Below are 14,060 nucleotides of genomic sequence, written 5' to 3'. Positions count from 1 at the left end.
TAAATAGACACAGACAAAAAAGTATACACTAAAATTGATAATTCTATCTGTGGCAAGATCACCGTGAACAGTGGTGCAGGTCTTCACCTTTTTTGTTCTTGGATTAAATGCCATCATCTTTGTTCTCAGAAAGCTTGGCATACACTGTCACAATGGAATGTGTGTTGCCTTTCCTCCTGAGATAGGACATAGTAACTCCTGACATTTCAACTCCTGACTTGAATGTAGATTTCAGAGGTCTGCTTATTTCCATGACAGATGGGCGGCTTGCTTCTGGAAGGCTGCAGTTTTGACGGGAGCCGGCTCTCTGAAAACCACCACGATTCTCCAAGCGTGTCACCAGTTCTCCCTTGCTGTGTGGGCTGGATTCCCCAGGTAAGGCAGCCCTGCCTTCGGGATCAATAGTCTCGGCCTAGGTATTTTTTGTTTACTTTCTAATCTCACCTGCATTTGAACAAATTTATAGTGTCCTTTATAATGTTTAAATGTATGGGACATTTTAAAATCTTTGTTATGGAAAGAATAGCATTATAGTTTTCAATTTCTAAGTAATGTATATATACCCTGCTAAGAGCAAAAGCTTTTAATGGTAATATGGGTTACCAAGTATTATGTATTAGCCATGCAGAAATCGACAGACAGTGTGGACAGGCTAATACACACCTGTTGTACTGTGGCCCTCTGCTTGGAATAGGTAGATGAAGAAAACAGGTCTTTTTCTTTTTCTTTCTTTCTTTCTTTCTTTCTTTCTTTCTTTCTTTCTTTCTTTCTTTCTTCTTTCTTCTTTCTTTCTTTTTTCTTTTTTTTTTTTTTTCTAATTCGAGTATAGTTGGTACACAGTGTCAGGTCAGTTTTGGATGTGCCACAAGGTGAGCTATGCCCACCACGGTTAGAGCTGCCACCTGCCCCTATAGGGCACTGTCACATCACTGTTGACTCCATCTCCTTTGCTGTCACATTCATCCCCATGACTCATTCCATAGCTGAGGGCTGGACCCACTACTCCCTTCACCCATCTTGCCCATCCCTCCACCCCCTACCCTCCACCAACCACCAGATTGTTTTCTGTATTTAGGGGTCTATTTCTATATTGTTTAATTGGTTCATTTGCTTTGTTTCTTAGATTCCACATAGAGATCAAATCATATGGTGTTTGTCTTTCTCTACCTGACTTCACTTATCATAACACCCTTACACTTTATCCATATTGTCACAAGTGGCAAGGTGTTACTCTTTTTTGTGGCTGTGTGTGTATGCAAGAAGCACTATCCATCTGCTGTGCTGTCAGTAGACAGTGATGCTGCATCTGTGTCATGGTGTTGTAAAGAATGCAACAATAAACAGGAAGTGTGTGTCTTTTCAAGTTAGTGTTTTTGTTCTTGAGTAAATATGCAGAAGTGGAATTGCTGAAAAGTTATAATATTTCTACCTTTAATTTTTTAGGTAACATCATTACTATTTTCCACAGTGGCTGCACCAGTGTGCATTATTCCCAGCAATAGTGAACAAAGGTTTCTTTTTTCCACATCCTCATCCGCACTTGTTATTGCTCATCTTTTTTATACTAACCATTCTGACAGGTGTGAGGTAATCTCTCATTGTGCTTCTTTGATTTGCAGTTATTTGATGACAGTAACATTGAGCATCTTTTCATGTGTCTGTTGCCATTTGTATGTTTTCTTGGAAAAATATCTACTCAGGTCCTCTACCTATTCTTTAATCAAATTATTTGTTTTTCAGGGATTGGGCTGTAGAGTTTCTTTGTATATTTTGGATATGAATCCCTTATCAGATATATCATTGCAAATATCTTCTTTCATTCAGTAGGCTGCCTTTTTGTTGTGTTGATAGCTTTATTTGCTGTGCAGAATCTTTTTATTTTGGTGTAGTTCCAGTAGTTCACTTTTTACTTTGTTTCCCTTGCCTGAGGAGACATACCTAGAAAAATGTTGCTAAGACTCATAACAAAGATCTTACTGCCTGTGTTTGCTTCTAGGAGTTATATGGTATCAGGTCTCACATTTAAGTTTTTAACCCATTTTATTTTTGTGTATGGTGTAAGAAAGTAGTCCAGTTTCATTCTTTTGCAGGTAGTAGTTTTCCCAGCACCATTTGTTGAAAAGATAATCATTTTTAAATTGTGTATTCTTGTATCCTCTTTCATAATTAATTGACCATGCGAGCGTAGGCTGGGCTGTCTGTTCTTGATCTGTTTGTCTCCTTGTGTTAGTACCATACTGTTCTGATTACTACAGCTTTGGTGGTATATCTTGAAATCTGGAATTGTGACACCTTCAACTTGGTTCTTCTTTCTCAAGATTGCTTTGGCTATTTAGTGTCTTTTATGGCTCCATACGAATTTTAGGATTGTTTGTTCTAGTTCTATGAAAAATACTATGGGTAATAGGGATTGCATTGCATCTGCAGATTACTGTGTGGGCATTTTAACAATATTTTTCCAATCCATGAATCTGGTATATATTTACATTTGTTTGTGTTCTCTTGAATTTCTTTCATCAGAGCTCTATCGCTTTGATTACTCATATTTCACCTTTTTGGGTAAGTTTTTCCTGGGTATTTCTTTCATTTTGGTACAATTATAAGTGCAATTGTTTCCTAAGTTTCTCTGCTACTTAGTTATTAGTCCACAGAAATGCTACAGACTTCTGTATATTCATTTTGTATCTTGCAACTTTGCTGAATTCATTTATTTTATTGTTTTTTGTTTTTTGTTTTTTTTTTTTTTTTTGTAGAGTCTTTAGGGTTTTCTACCTGTAGCATCCATGTCATCTGCCAACATTGACAGTTTTACTTCTTTACCATGTTGGATGCCATTTGTTTCTCTTGTCTGGTTGTTATGTTTAGGACTTCCAGTATTACTTTGAATAAATGTGGCAGTAGTAGACTTCTTGCCCTGTCCCTAATCTTAGAGGGAAAACCCTGTTACCATTGAGTCTAATATTAGCTGTGGGTTGGTCCTACAAGGTCTTTATTATGTTGAGGTATATTCCCTCTAAACAAGCCCCTTCTGTTGAGAGGTTTTTTTCATGAATGAATGTTGAATTTTTTTGCTTTTTCTGCATCTATTGAGATGATCACATGATTTTTAGCCTTCATTTTGTTAATGTGGTGTATGCAGATCATTGAACCATCCTCACATCCCCAGAATATATCCCACTTGATTGGTGAATGATCTTTATACTGTATTGTTTGCTGAATGTCATTTGCTAGCATTTTGTTAAGGATTTCTGCATCTATATCCTTTGGGGATATTGGCCTGTAGTTCTCTTTTTTTGTAGTGGCTTTGTCTGATTTTGGTATCAGGGTTATGGTGGTTTCATAGAATGAATTGGAAAGCTTTCCTTCCTCTTTGATTTTTTGTGATAGTTCAGGGAGGATATTAAATCTTATATAAATGTTTGGTAGAATTTACATGAGAAGCTATCAGGCCCTGGACTTTTATTTGTTGGGAGCTTTATGGATTACTAATTCAATTTCATTATGAGTACACAGTCTGTTCAGATTTTCTACTTCTTGATTCATTCTTAGAAGATTTGATGTTTCTGGGAATCTTTCCATTTCTTCTAGATTGTCCAATTTGTTGGCATATAATTTTTCATAGCAGTATTATATAGTCCTTTGATTTTATATATTTGGGTCCTCTCTTTTTCTCTTGATGAGTCTGGCTAAAGATATATCAATCTTGTTCATCTTTTTAAAGAACTAACTCTTGGTTTCATTGATCTTTTCTAAATTTTTTAGTCTTTATTTCATATATTTCTACTCTCACCTTTATTTTTTCTTCTTTCTACTAACTTAGTTTTTTTTTTTTTTCCATTCCTTTAGGTGTAAAGTTAGATGGTTTGAGGTTTCTCTTGGCCTGCATCACTTTAATTACCCTTTTTTAGAACTGCTTTGGTTGTGTGCAGATGTTTTTGTACTATACTTTAATTTTCATTTGTTCCCATGGGTTTTTTTTATTCCTTTTAGATTTCTTCATTGACTCCTAAGTAGCATGCAACTTAGCTTCTACCTGTTTGTGTTTTTTTCAAATTTTTTCGTATAATTCAGAAAATAAACTTGATATGATTTCACTTGTCAGTGGACTTATTTTGTTGACTAATAGTTGATCTCTTATAGAGAAAACTTCATGCCCACTTGAAAAGAATGTTTTCTGTTGTTTTTGCATGGAATGTTCTGTATATATCTGGTCTTACATGTCATACAAAGAAATGGTTTTATTTGTTTTCTGCCTGGATGATCTCTCCATTGATGTAAATGGTGTGCTGATGTTCCCAACTATTATTGTGTTGTATCTGCTCATGTTTGCTTTGTATTTAGTGTTTGAGTATTGGGCACATAGTCATTATTGTTATATGCTTTTGTTAGAATGATCTTGCTATCATTGTGCAGCACCCTTCTTTGTCTTCTACGATCTGTTTTAAAGTCTGTTTTGTCTGACATACATGTCATACCTTGGAGTTTTTCCTACTTTTATTTTCGTGGATTGTGTTTTTCTCTCCATTTTCAGTGTGTATATGTCGTGGGGTCTAGAGTGAGTCTTCCACAGGGCAGCATAGAGATGGGTCTTCTTTCACTATCCATTCATTCACCCTGTGTCTTTTGATTGGAGCATTTGAACCATTTCCATATAAAGTAATTATTGAACAAAATGGCAGGACATTATTATCATCATTTTCTGGTTGTATTTGTAGTTCTTTCTTGTTTCTTTCATCCTCTATTTCCTTGTGACAAAGGACTTTCCAGAGTGTTCATTTGACTTTCCCTTTATTTTTTGTGTATCTGTTGAATGTTTTCATTTTGCAGTTACCATGAGGTTCATATACAGGATCCTAAGTGGATAGTAGTCTGTATTGTGTTGATGGTTACATAAAGTTAGAGCATATTCTAAAATAATTTCATTTTTACTCAGCTCCTTGACGTTTTATGTGTATGATGTCATATTTTGTATATTTTTGATGTTCCTTAATTTCTAAGATAATTACTACTTTTTTTCACCTTCATACTAGCTTTTTATGTGATTGCTCTATTATCGTTGCTATACGTTTGCTGTCATTGATAAAATCTCTTTCATTCAGGTTTTGTCTGATTATAGCCACTTCCTTTTCCCCTTAAAGAAGTCATTTCAACATTTCTTTTAAAGCCTGTTTTTAATAGCGATTAACTCCTTTGGTAAACTCTATATCTCCTTCAATTCTTTTTTTAAAAGATTTTATTTATTTATTTATTCATGATAGACAGAGAGAGAGAGGCAGAGACACAGGCAGAGGGAGAAGCAGGCTCCATGCAGGGAGCCCGATGTGGGACTTGATCCCTGGTCTCCAGGATTGCTCCCTGGGCCAAAGGCAGGCGCTAAACCACTGCACCACCCAGGGATCCCCTCTCCTTCAATTCTGAATGATAAACTTGTGGAGTGGAGTATTCTTGGTTCTAGGTTTTTCCCCTTCATCACTTAGAATATATCTTGTACCTCTAATCTGGCCTGCAAAGATTATTGAAAAATCAGCTGACAGCCTTGTGCGGTTTCCCTGTATGTAACTAGTTGCTTCTCTCTTGCTGCTTTTAAAATTCTATCTTTATATTTAATCTTCAGCATATTAATTGTTGTTTCATGGTGTAGACCTCCATAGGTTCATTGTGTGTGGAGCTTTTTGTGCTTCCTGAGCCTGGATGTCTGTTTCCTTCCCCGGGTTAGGGAAGTTTTCAGCTACTATTCAAATAAGTTTTCTGCCCCCCTCTCTCTCTTTTCTGAGGCCCCTATAATACACGCTGTCCAGAAGATCCCTTAATTTGTCCTCATTTTTTAAAAGTCTTTTTTCTTTTTGCGGTTCCACTTGGGATACCCTGTCTTCTAAGTAGTTGACCCATTGTTCTGCATCCGCTAATCTGCTACTGATTCCCTCTATAGTTTTCAATTCAGTTATTGTTTTCAATTCTGATATTTTTAATTTTCTCTTTGTTAAAGTTCTTACAGAGTTCATCTACTCTCCTCCCTAGTCCAGTGAGTATCATTAGGATCATTACTTTGCTTGCCTCCATTCTGTTTAGTTCTTGAGGATTTTGTCTTATTCTTTCATTGGGAGCATATCCTTCCTGTATTCCTATGAATTAGCAGACAGCTATTTCTCTTACACTGAAGTGGTCTTGGGTATGGTCATCCCCTGTGTAGACTATGTGCCTGGTGACTATGGCTGAGAAGTCTGGGGACACTCTGTGCAGGGGCTGCCCTGGTGGAATGGCCATAGCTAATTGGGCACAAGCTGGGGCCATCCCAGCTCTCTTCACACAGAGGGCACCTGGCAGTACAGCAAGCAAGCTGGGGTATTCTGGGTGATCTATTCCAGGGAGTGCCATGACGAGTTATCTGGAGCCAAAGTGGTACAGGCCTGGAGTGTGTGGGGGTGCTCTGCACCTTCATCAACATGGTGCTACAGCTGGAGCTACAATGAGTGCTGACTAGGGGTGTCCCAGTGTGTGTCAGCCTGGGACAGCTTTAGGGGGGATTCTTGGGGCTGGTTTGGTGAGGTAGCAGGCTGGCAATGGTACCTAGACTATGTTGCCATCTGTGCTGTCAAGGTGGAGGGCAAAACATAATCCATCACGCACCAGCCTCTTCAACCCAGAGAGAGTTCCAGCAGCTTCCTCACCATTTGACAGACATTCTAAAGCTGGATCTTTTCTATTTTAGTTGCTCTTTTAAACTGCTGCTTTTTCCCTGTGACCCAGTGTGTCCAGAGCTGGAATGGGCTGGGGGCCTGGGGCTTGCCGAGGCAGCAGGCTGGTTATGGCACCTGCCTTCGGTGTGCATTCAAGGTGGAGGGGAACATAAACCGTGGGTTGGCAGGACTCTAGGCCTAGTTTCTTTATACTCCAGTTGCCTTTTTAAACCATGGCCTTTTTCTGTGTCTCTGTGCAGAGGAATCAGTGTGTGGCCCTCAGTATGTCCCTCCCCACTGTAGTTCATCATGTTGGAGGATGTTCCCTCTGTTACCTGGTTTCCCACTCTGTTCTCTTTGTGGTCCTCTGCTGTGTTCAATAAGCCTGCAGACCTCCTTCAGGATATGCTTTGAAAATAGCTGATGACTTGGTGTCCATCATGGGATTCAGCGTCATCCTCCATCACCATGTCAGACCTACCCAAAAACTGGAAGAAAAGAGTCTTGACAAAGACTTAGTTCATTAACATTTCCCTCTTTAAAACCCTCAATTATTGAAGAACTTTCAATAGTGAAACTTGGGAGATACTTGCCTTTAAAACAGGACACAGTTGTAGATGAACCATGTGACTCCTACTTACTAAAATTTCAAAATATAAGTATGAATATAAACTTTAAAGTTTTGATTCTACATGTGATGACTAAGATCTATTTCATATACTGCTTACTATAAGAAAAAGTGGTGCATTGAATTTTCCAATAATGATAATTCTCATTATAAAAAATAAAAAGCAACAGAATATTTTTAGGAAACAACAAAATAAGGCTGTAGTAATGATTGGCAGTCATTGGTCCAAGAGCTAAAAGAGGATCCTCTAACCTGAAAGATCAATCCATATTTCTGAAGTATCCCATTTTCCTGCATATTAGCTTTATTGTCTCTAGGATTGGAGTGACTTATCAGATAGAAAAGAGAGCAGTCAATATTTATTTCCATCTGGCTATTATTAACAGGTATGATAACAAAACTAGAAGTTATATGTAAAAGTTAAGGTTGGAATTTGCAAAGGGTTTTTGACCATAACATATAAAGTTGTATATGATCATAGAGACTAATTCAAATGGATCCAAATTAAGTGTTCATTCTCTGCGAAACAAAATCCATATAATGACTTCAGTGGAGATAAAGGTCGGACATGTATAAGCCCCAGCAAAAAAAAAAACAGAGTACAGAGAATAATTGGGTAGTTAGAAATGCAGAAAAGGATAGCTTGGAGCAATACGGACATAATTGGCCAGAAACTGAGTGCAGATCGGGAATGTAGTGTTAGGGACAATGCCAGTCTGTTACTGGGTGGTATGCAGAGCAGCATGATATTACAAGACTCAGAATTTATTGCTTCATAGTATTTTACTTTATCATTTCTATCCTATTTTATTTACCACACTTTAAAAATAATTTAATTAGAAAAAATAGCTCATGTACAGAGAGAGAAAATTAATTTGAGTATTTAGCCAATAAAAGAAATGGCTCAGATATTATGAATTTTTTTACTTTTATGAAAGGGATTTCCTTCATAATGAAAGGATTTGTGGCCGTCTTCACTGCTCTATCCCTCCTCCCCAACTTCTCATCCTCTCCTTTACCATGAGCTCTTCCTTCTGTATCAACTTAGCATCTCTGACCATTCTTGTGTGAGAGGAGGCACACTACCGAATGCATTAGCACATAGCATACTGGAGCCCTGCTTCCCTAGCTGATGAGCTGGGGGCTTTAGGCCAAGTTCCAAACCCTCCAATCCAGTTTTCTTATGTGACATTGGAGACAGTGATGTGTCTACAGCCCTGGGCTGAGTATTGAATAAGTTTCTGTGTATGTGAAGCATACCTAGCATAGTGCCTCAGATGTGTAGGTCCCACTTGTCCTGATGCTAATATTTTTTAATGTTTTCACATTAGTGAAAACTTCATACAGTGCTTTTGTGTTTACCAAATGCTATCCATCATCATTAAATACTTACATTCCTAGAGTTACACAGACAAATAACTTTCTTCCATCAGAACATTTTGTTAAGTGGGCGAGCAAACAATTATATGACTATAGCTCAGAGTTTTAAGTACAATTTACAGGTTCATGCAAACTGTCTGGCAGGTAAGGAAGGCCTCAGATGTATGACATGTAATTGGATGGAGGAGAGTTGTCCTCAGGGAGGAGGCAGCTTCTCTCAGAACTTGTAGTCACAGTATGAATAAGAAGAGATCCAGGATAAATAGAAGAATGCTAGAGGCAAGGCATTTCACAGAGAAGAAGCAGCATGCTTACATGCAAGGTGGTATGATCTGAGAGCCCTAGGGCATCCTGAGAACTGCAGGTCTGGCACATCTGGGATGTATGGTTCATGTGGGAGGGGATGTAATTAGAAAGGTAGGCCAAGATGGGGTTCTGGTCCAAGATGATGACATAGGAAGACCCTGAACTCATGTCCTCCAGGACACACCAAATCAGTTCCTCCTGAAGACCCTGAGGTCTGGTTGACCATCTCTGCACAACAACTTTGCACACAAATCACATAGAGAATGGCGCAGAGATCCCGTTCTTCAGAGACTAAACAGAGAGCAGCAAGAGAGAGGAGACACGGTAATGAAAGGAACTACCACACTGTGAACTGCAGCAGCTAGGAGTAGCTCTGAGGGACTGTGGTGAGCCGATTCAGCTCCCATTCCAAATGACAGGGGAGCTGCTGCACCACACTCTGGGTAGAAAGGGCTGGGGAGCACCACTGCCTCTTCCACATCTGCCTTCATAGCACATGTGGGAACAGAGTCCAAGTGCCATGGCCAGTCTTCTACCCACAGTGGGCCCTGCACGCCTAGCCCACATAATTCTCAGGTGTCACACCAAGGTGGTGGCTCCAGCACAATGGACACTGAGATACCCCCTGTTCAGCATTCACCACAGCACTAGTCATTGCACCAAGGGAACAGAGGTGTGTGGTATGTAACCCAGAATACTCCAGGTGGCTTGCTAGGGCTCCCTCAGCTACAACACTCTGAGACCTCCTGGACCAGGACTACTTCAGCTCCAGAGGCCCCACCCAGGTGCCTCCTGCTGAACAGTAACAAGAAAAAAGAATTTTTAAAAATGAGGATAGGTTAAGGAGTATGTTGGACAACATCCAGCAAACATTGGCATTATATGGATCCCAGAAGAAGAAGAAAGAGAATGGGGTGGAAAACTTACCTGGAGAAATAATGAGGGAAGACTTCCCTGCCATGCGGAGGAAGCAGACCTCCACGTCCAGGGAGCACAGAGAGCTCCAGACACAATGACCCCAAGGAGAGCCACACTGTAATCCATAGTCATTAAAATGGCAGAAAGTAGTATCAAAGAATTTTAAAAGCAACCACAGAGCAGCCACGTACACGAGAAACCTCTTAAGGCTCTCAGCTGATTTTTCGGCAAAAACTTTTGATGTCCCAATGAGAATGGCATGATATATTCAAAGTGATGGAAGTTAAAACCTCTAACCAAGAATACTCTACCCAGCAAGTATGTCATTCAAAATTGAGTTAGTTTCCCAGACAATAGTTAAAACAAGTTCATCACCTTAAATCTGGCCCTTCAAGAAATGTTAAACTGGAAAAGAAAATACCATAATTAGAAATAAGAAAATTATGACTAAAACATGGAATAGGGAGTAAAGAAGCAGTTCTTTAAGAGTGTATTCAAACTTAAATGACCATGAACATGATATGGACCACTGTATATTTCAGATCCTGTATATGAGCCTCATGCCACCACAACCCAAAACCTATAAAAGATACACAAAAGATAAAGAAATCCAAGCATAATATACAGAAAATCATCAATCACTAAGAAATAGCCAAGAAGAAAAGCACAGAACAGAGAAGAACTACAAAACAACCCAAGAACAATGAATAGAATGGCAATAATTGATACTGAAAGTGGACGTGGTCTAAATACTTGTCGATAAACACAGGTCGATGAATAGATAAGAAGATAAGGCCTATGAGAGACTCACTTCAGATCTCCAGACACATACCATTTATGTAGACTGGGGGGAAAGCCAAGGTAACAATACTTGTACAAAATGGACTTGAAAACAGATGGTGACAAGAGTCTAAGAAGGCCATCATGTAATGGTAAAGGGGTCGGTCCATGAGGATGAGGGACAGTTGTATTTAGGCACCCAACATTAGAGCACCTAAATACATAAATATTAGCAGACATTAAACACCAAGGAGACTTCAACACCCCACTTACATCAGTGGAGAGATAATCCTTGCAGAAAATTTGTAAGGAAACTGCCACAAAACAAGTCATAATAAATTGTAGAAGAGTGAAATCTTTTTAGGTAACTTGTCAGAACACAAAGGTAGGAAACTATCAATCACAGAAAAAACTAGAACACACACACATGGAAGTTAACATGCCACTAAACAGTGAGTCGTGGAAGAAATCAAAGAGGAAATTAAAAGATAGATGGTGACATATGAAATTGAAAACAGTATATTGTGCACCTGAAACTAATTTAACACTACGTTAACTATACTGCAATTAAGATAATAGTAATTTTTTTAAAAAAAGAAAACATAATAGTCTAAATTCTTTGGAATACAGGAAAAGCAGTTCTAAGAGGGAAAAGCATACCCATACAGGTCTACCTGAAGAAACAAGAAAAATTTCAAACAACCTACCTTGCACCTAAAGGAGCTAGAGAAAGAAGAACAAACAAAACTTCAAACCAGCAGAAGGAAGAAAATAATAAAAGTTAGAGCAGAAATAAATGATAAAGAAACTAAAAAAAAAAAAAGTACAGCAGCTCAATGAAACCAAAAGATGGTTCTTAGAAATGATTAACTAAATTTATGAATTTCTATCCAGAGTCATAAAAAGAGGGAAGATACAGATGATGCAAATTAACAGAATCACAAAGGATAGAAGAGAAATAACAGCATGGAAATGCAAACGATTTTAAGAAAATATTATGAAAAATTATACATCAACAAATGGACAACCTAGAAGGAATGGATAAATTCCTAGGAACATATAACCTTTCAAAACTGAAACAAAGTTCAGGACCAGACAGCTTCAAAGGTGAATTCCACCAAACATTTAAAGAAGAAGGAGGAAAAAAAATAAAAAATATATAGAGGAGGAAGAATGTCCAAATTCATTCTCTGAGGCACCACCCAGATACCAAAACCAGACAGAGATAGCACATAAAAAGAGAAATATAGGCCAGTCTCTCTCATTAGCAAACCAAATCCAACAATATATTTTTAAAAATCATTTACCATAATCAAGTGGGATTTACTCCTGGAATGGAAGGGTGGTTCGATATTTTCAAATCAATCAATGTGACACATCACATCAATAAGAGAAATGATTTAAAAAAAAAAACATTTCAGTAGATGCAGAAAAAGAATTTGACAAAGTACAACATCCATTCATGATAAAAATACTCCACAAAGAAGTTTAGAGGGAACGTAGCATAGCTCCACATAACAAAGACTGACAGTGAACATCATACTCAATGGTGAAAAACCGAGAGCTTTTCCCTTTGGCTCAGGAACAAGACAGAGATGTCCACTCTCACTGCTTTTATTCAACGTAGTCCTGGAAGTCCTAGCCTCAGCAACCAGACAACAAAAAGAAATAAGAGCCATCCACATTGGTAAGGAAGAAGTCACACTTCCACTGTTTTCAGGTTATGAAATATTATATATAGAAAACCCTGAAGGACCCTACTGAAACTAGAGCTGGTACACAAATTCAGTAAAGTCACAGGATACAAAATCAATATACAGAAATCCATTGGGGTAGCCTGGGTGGCTCAGCGGATTAGCGCCACCTTCAGCCAAGGGCGTGGTCCTGAAGACCCAGAATCAAGTCCCACATGGGGCTCCCTGCATGAAGCCTGCTTCTCTGTCTTGTCTGTCTCTCTCTCTGTGTGTCTCATGAATAAATAAATTAAAAAAAAATAAATCCATTGCGTTTCATCAGGGAAATGCACATCAAAATCACAGTGAAATACCACCTCACACCTGACAGAATGGCTAAAATCAAAAACACAAGGAACAACAGAGGATGTGGAGAGAGTCTTATGCACTGCTGGTGAGAATGTCAGTTGATGCATCCACTATGGAAGATAGTATGGAGCTTCCTTAAAAATTAAAAATAGAACTGTCCTGTGATCCAGTCATCACACTACCAGGATTTACCCAAAGGAAATGAAAACACCAATTTGACAAATATACATGCACCCCTATGTTTATTGCAGCATGATTTACGATAGCCAAGATATCCACACAACCCAGTGTTAGATGCATAAATAGAGAAGATGTCTCTGTATACAACGGTACATTATTCAGCCATGAAGAAGGATGGAATTTGTGCTGTTTATAACAACATGGGTGGACCTAGAGGGTATTATGCTAATTTAAGCAAATCAGAGAAAGACATGCCATATGATTTCACTTGTATGTGGAGTCTAACAAATAAAAGAGAGAAATAGAAACCAGAAACATACCCCAAAAGTACAGAGAGCAAACAGAGCTACCAGAGGGCAAGGGGTTAAGGGAATGGACAGGGGAGAGGAAGGGGTAGCCCTCCAGCTATGGAGTGAAGAAGTTACAGGAATTAGACGCACAGCATAGGGAAGAGAACCAGTGTCACTGGGACAGCGCCATGTGGGGGCAGACTCAGCACAGCACGATGTACAGACCCGTGGGTTCACTGTGCTATGCTCCTGAAACAAATGTATCATTGACTGTCCTTGAGTCAATAAAGAAGGCAGGCGCAGACCAAGCAGGACAAGCCCTATAGCCACACCAGGGTGTGTACACCACTTCATAGTCAGTAGGACGCCTCGAAGAGCTTGGAACAGGAGTGTGACAAAAGCAACGTGTTGTTTGAGAGACAGGCTGCTGTCTCCAAGCAGATGGATGCCTGGCTCAGGGTGAAGGCGTTTGTACCAGTCCTGTGGTTTGTAGAGTAGCAGGTTTTCTCTGTTTTGCTCATGAAGAAACTGACAGGTCAAGTGAGTTATTTTTTAGGGGCCCCACAATGGCAGCAATACTGTCCACAATAACAGTTAACATTTACTTGTGTTGATTATATGCCAAGCACTGTGTAAAGTGTTTAAAACCCAAATTACTTAGACCTTCCAAGAAAGGTTGAAGTAAGGAATCATCTCCATTTTAAACTAAGAAATTTGAAACGTAAAAACTTGTGCACTTGATCAAGACTACATCGTCAGTAGGTAGGTAGTTAACTTCACAGCCAGGCTTGCTTTCCAATCCTGGGCCTGGTTGTGAGCCAACCTAACAGTACAAACCAGCTGCTGCCTGTCTGGGTGA

The 14,060-nt window shown here is 39.0% G+C and overlaps 1 protein-coding gene across 8 annotated transcripts in view; it reads left to right on the top strand.

The window, feature by feature from the left end:
- The window catches only part of DYNC2H1 (dynein cytoplasmic 2 heavy chain 1), a 339,344-nt gene that overhangs the window by 313,448 nt on the left and 11,836 nt on the right, over window positions 1-14,060 (top strand). For all 8 annotated transcript variants that reach the window (XR_011995854.1, XR_011995852.1, XR_011995853.1 and 5 more), the window contains one exon: window positions 259-375. Coding sequence is in view for 4 of the 8 variants with exons in the window: in XM_072729934.1 (XP_072586035.1) it covers window positions 259-375 (117 nt within the window). In the remaining 4 variants the exon portion in view is untranslated. The remainder of the gene's footprint in view (window positions 1-258; window positions 376-14,060) is intronic.

Source organism: Vulpes vulpes, chromosome 12 (genome assembly GCF_048418805.1).
Source record: "Vulpes vulpes isolate BD-2025 chromosome 12, VulVul3, whole genome shotgun sequence".
Lineage (NCBI taxonomy): Eukaryota > Metazoa > Chordata > Mammalia > Carnivora > Canidae > Vulpes > Vulpes vulpes.
The sequence above is the reverse complement of the archived record's forward strand: the minus strand, read 5'-3'. Positions and strand labels throughout refer to the sequence as shown.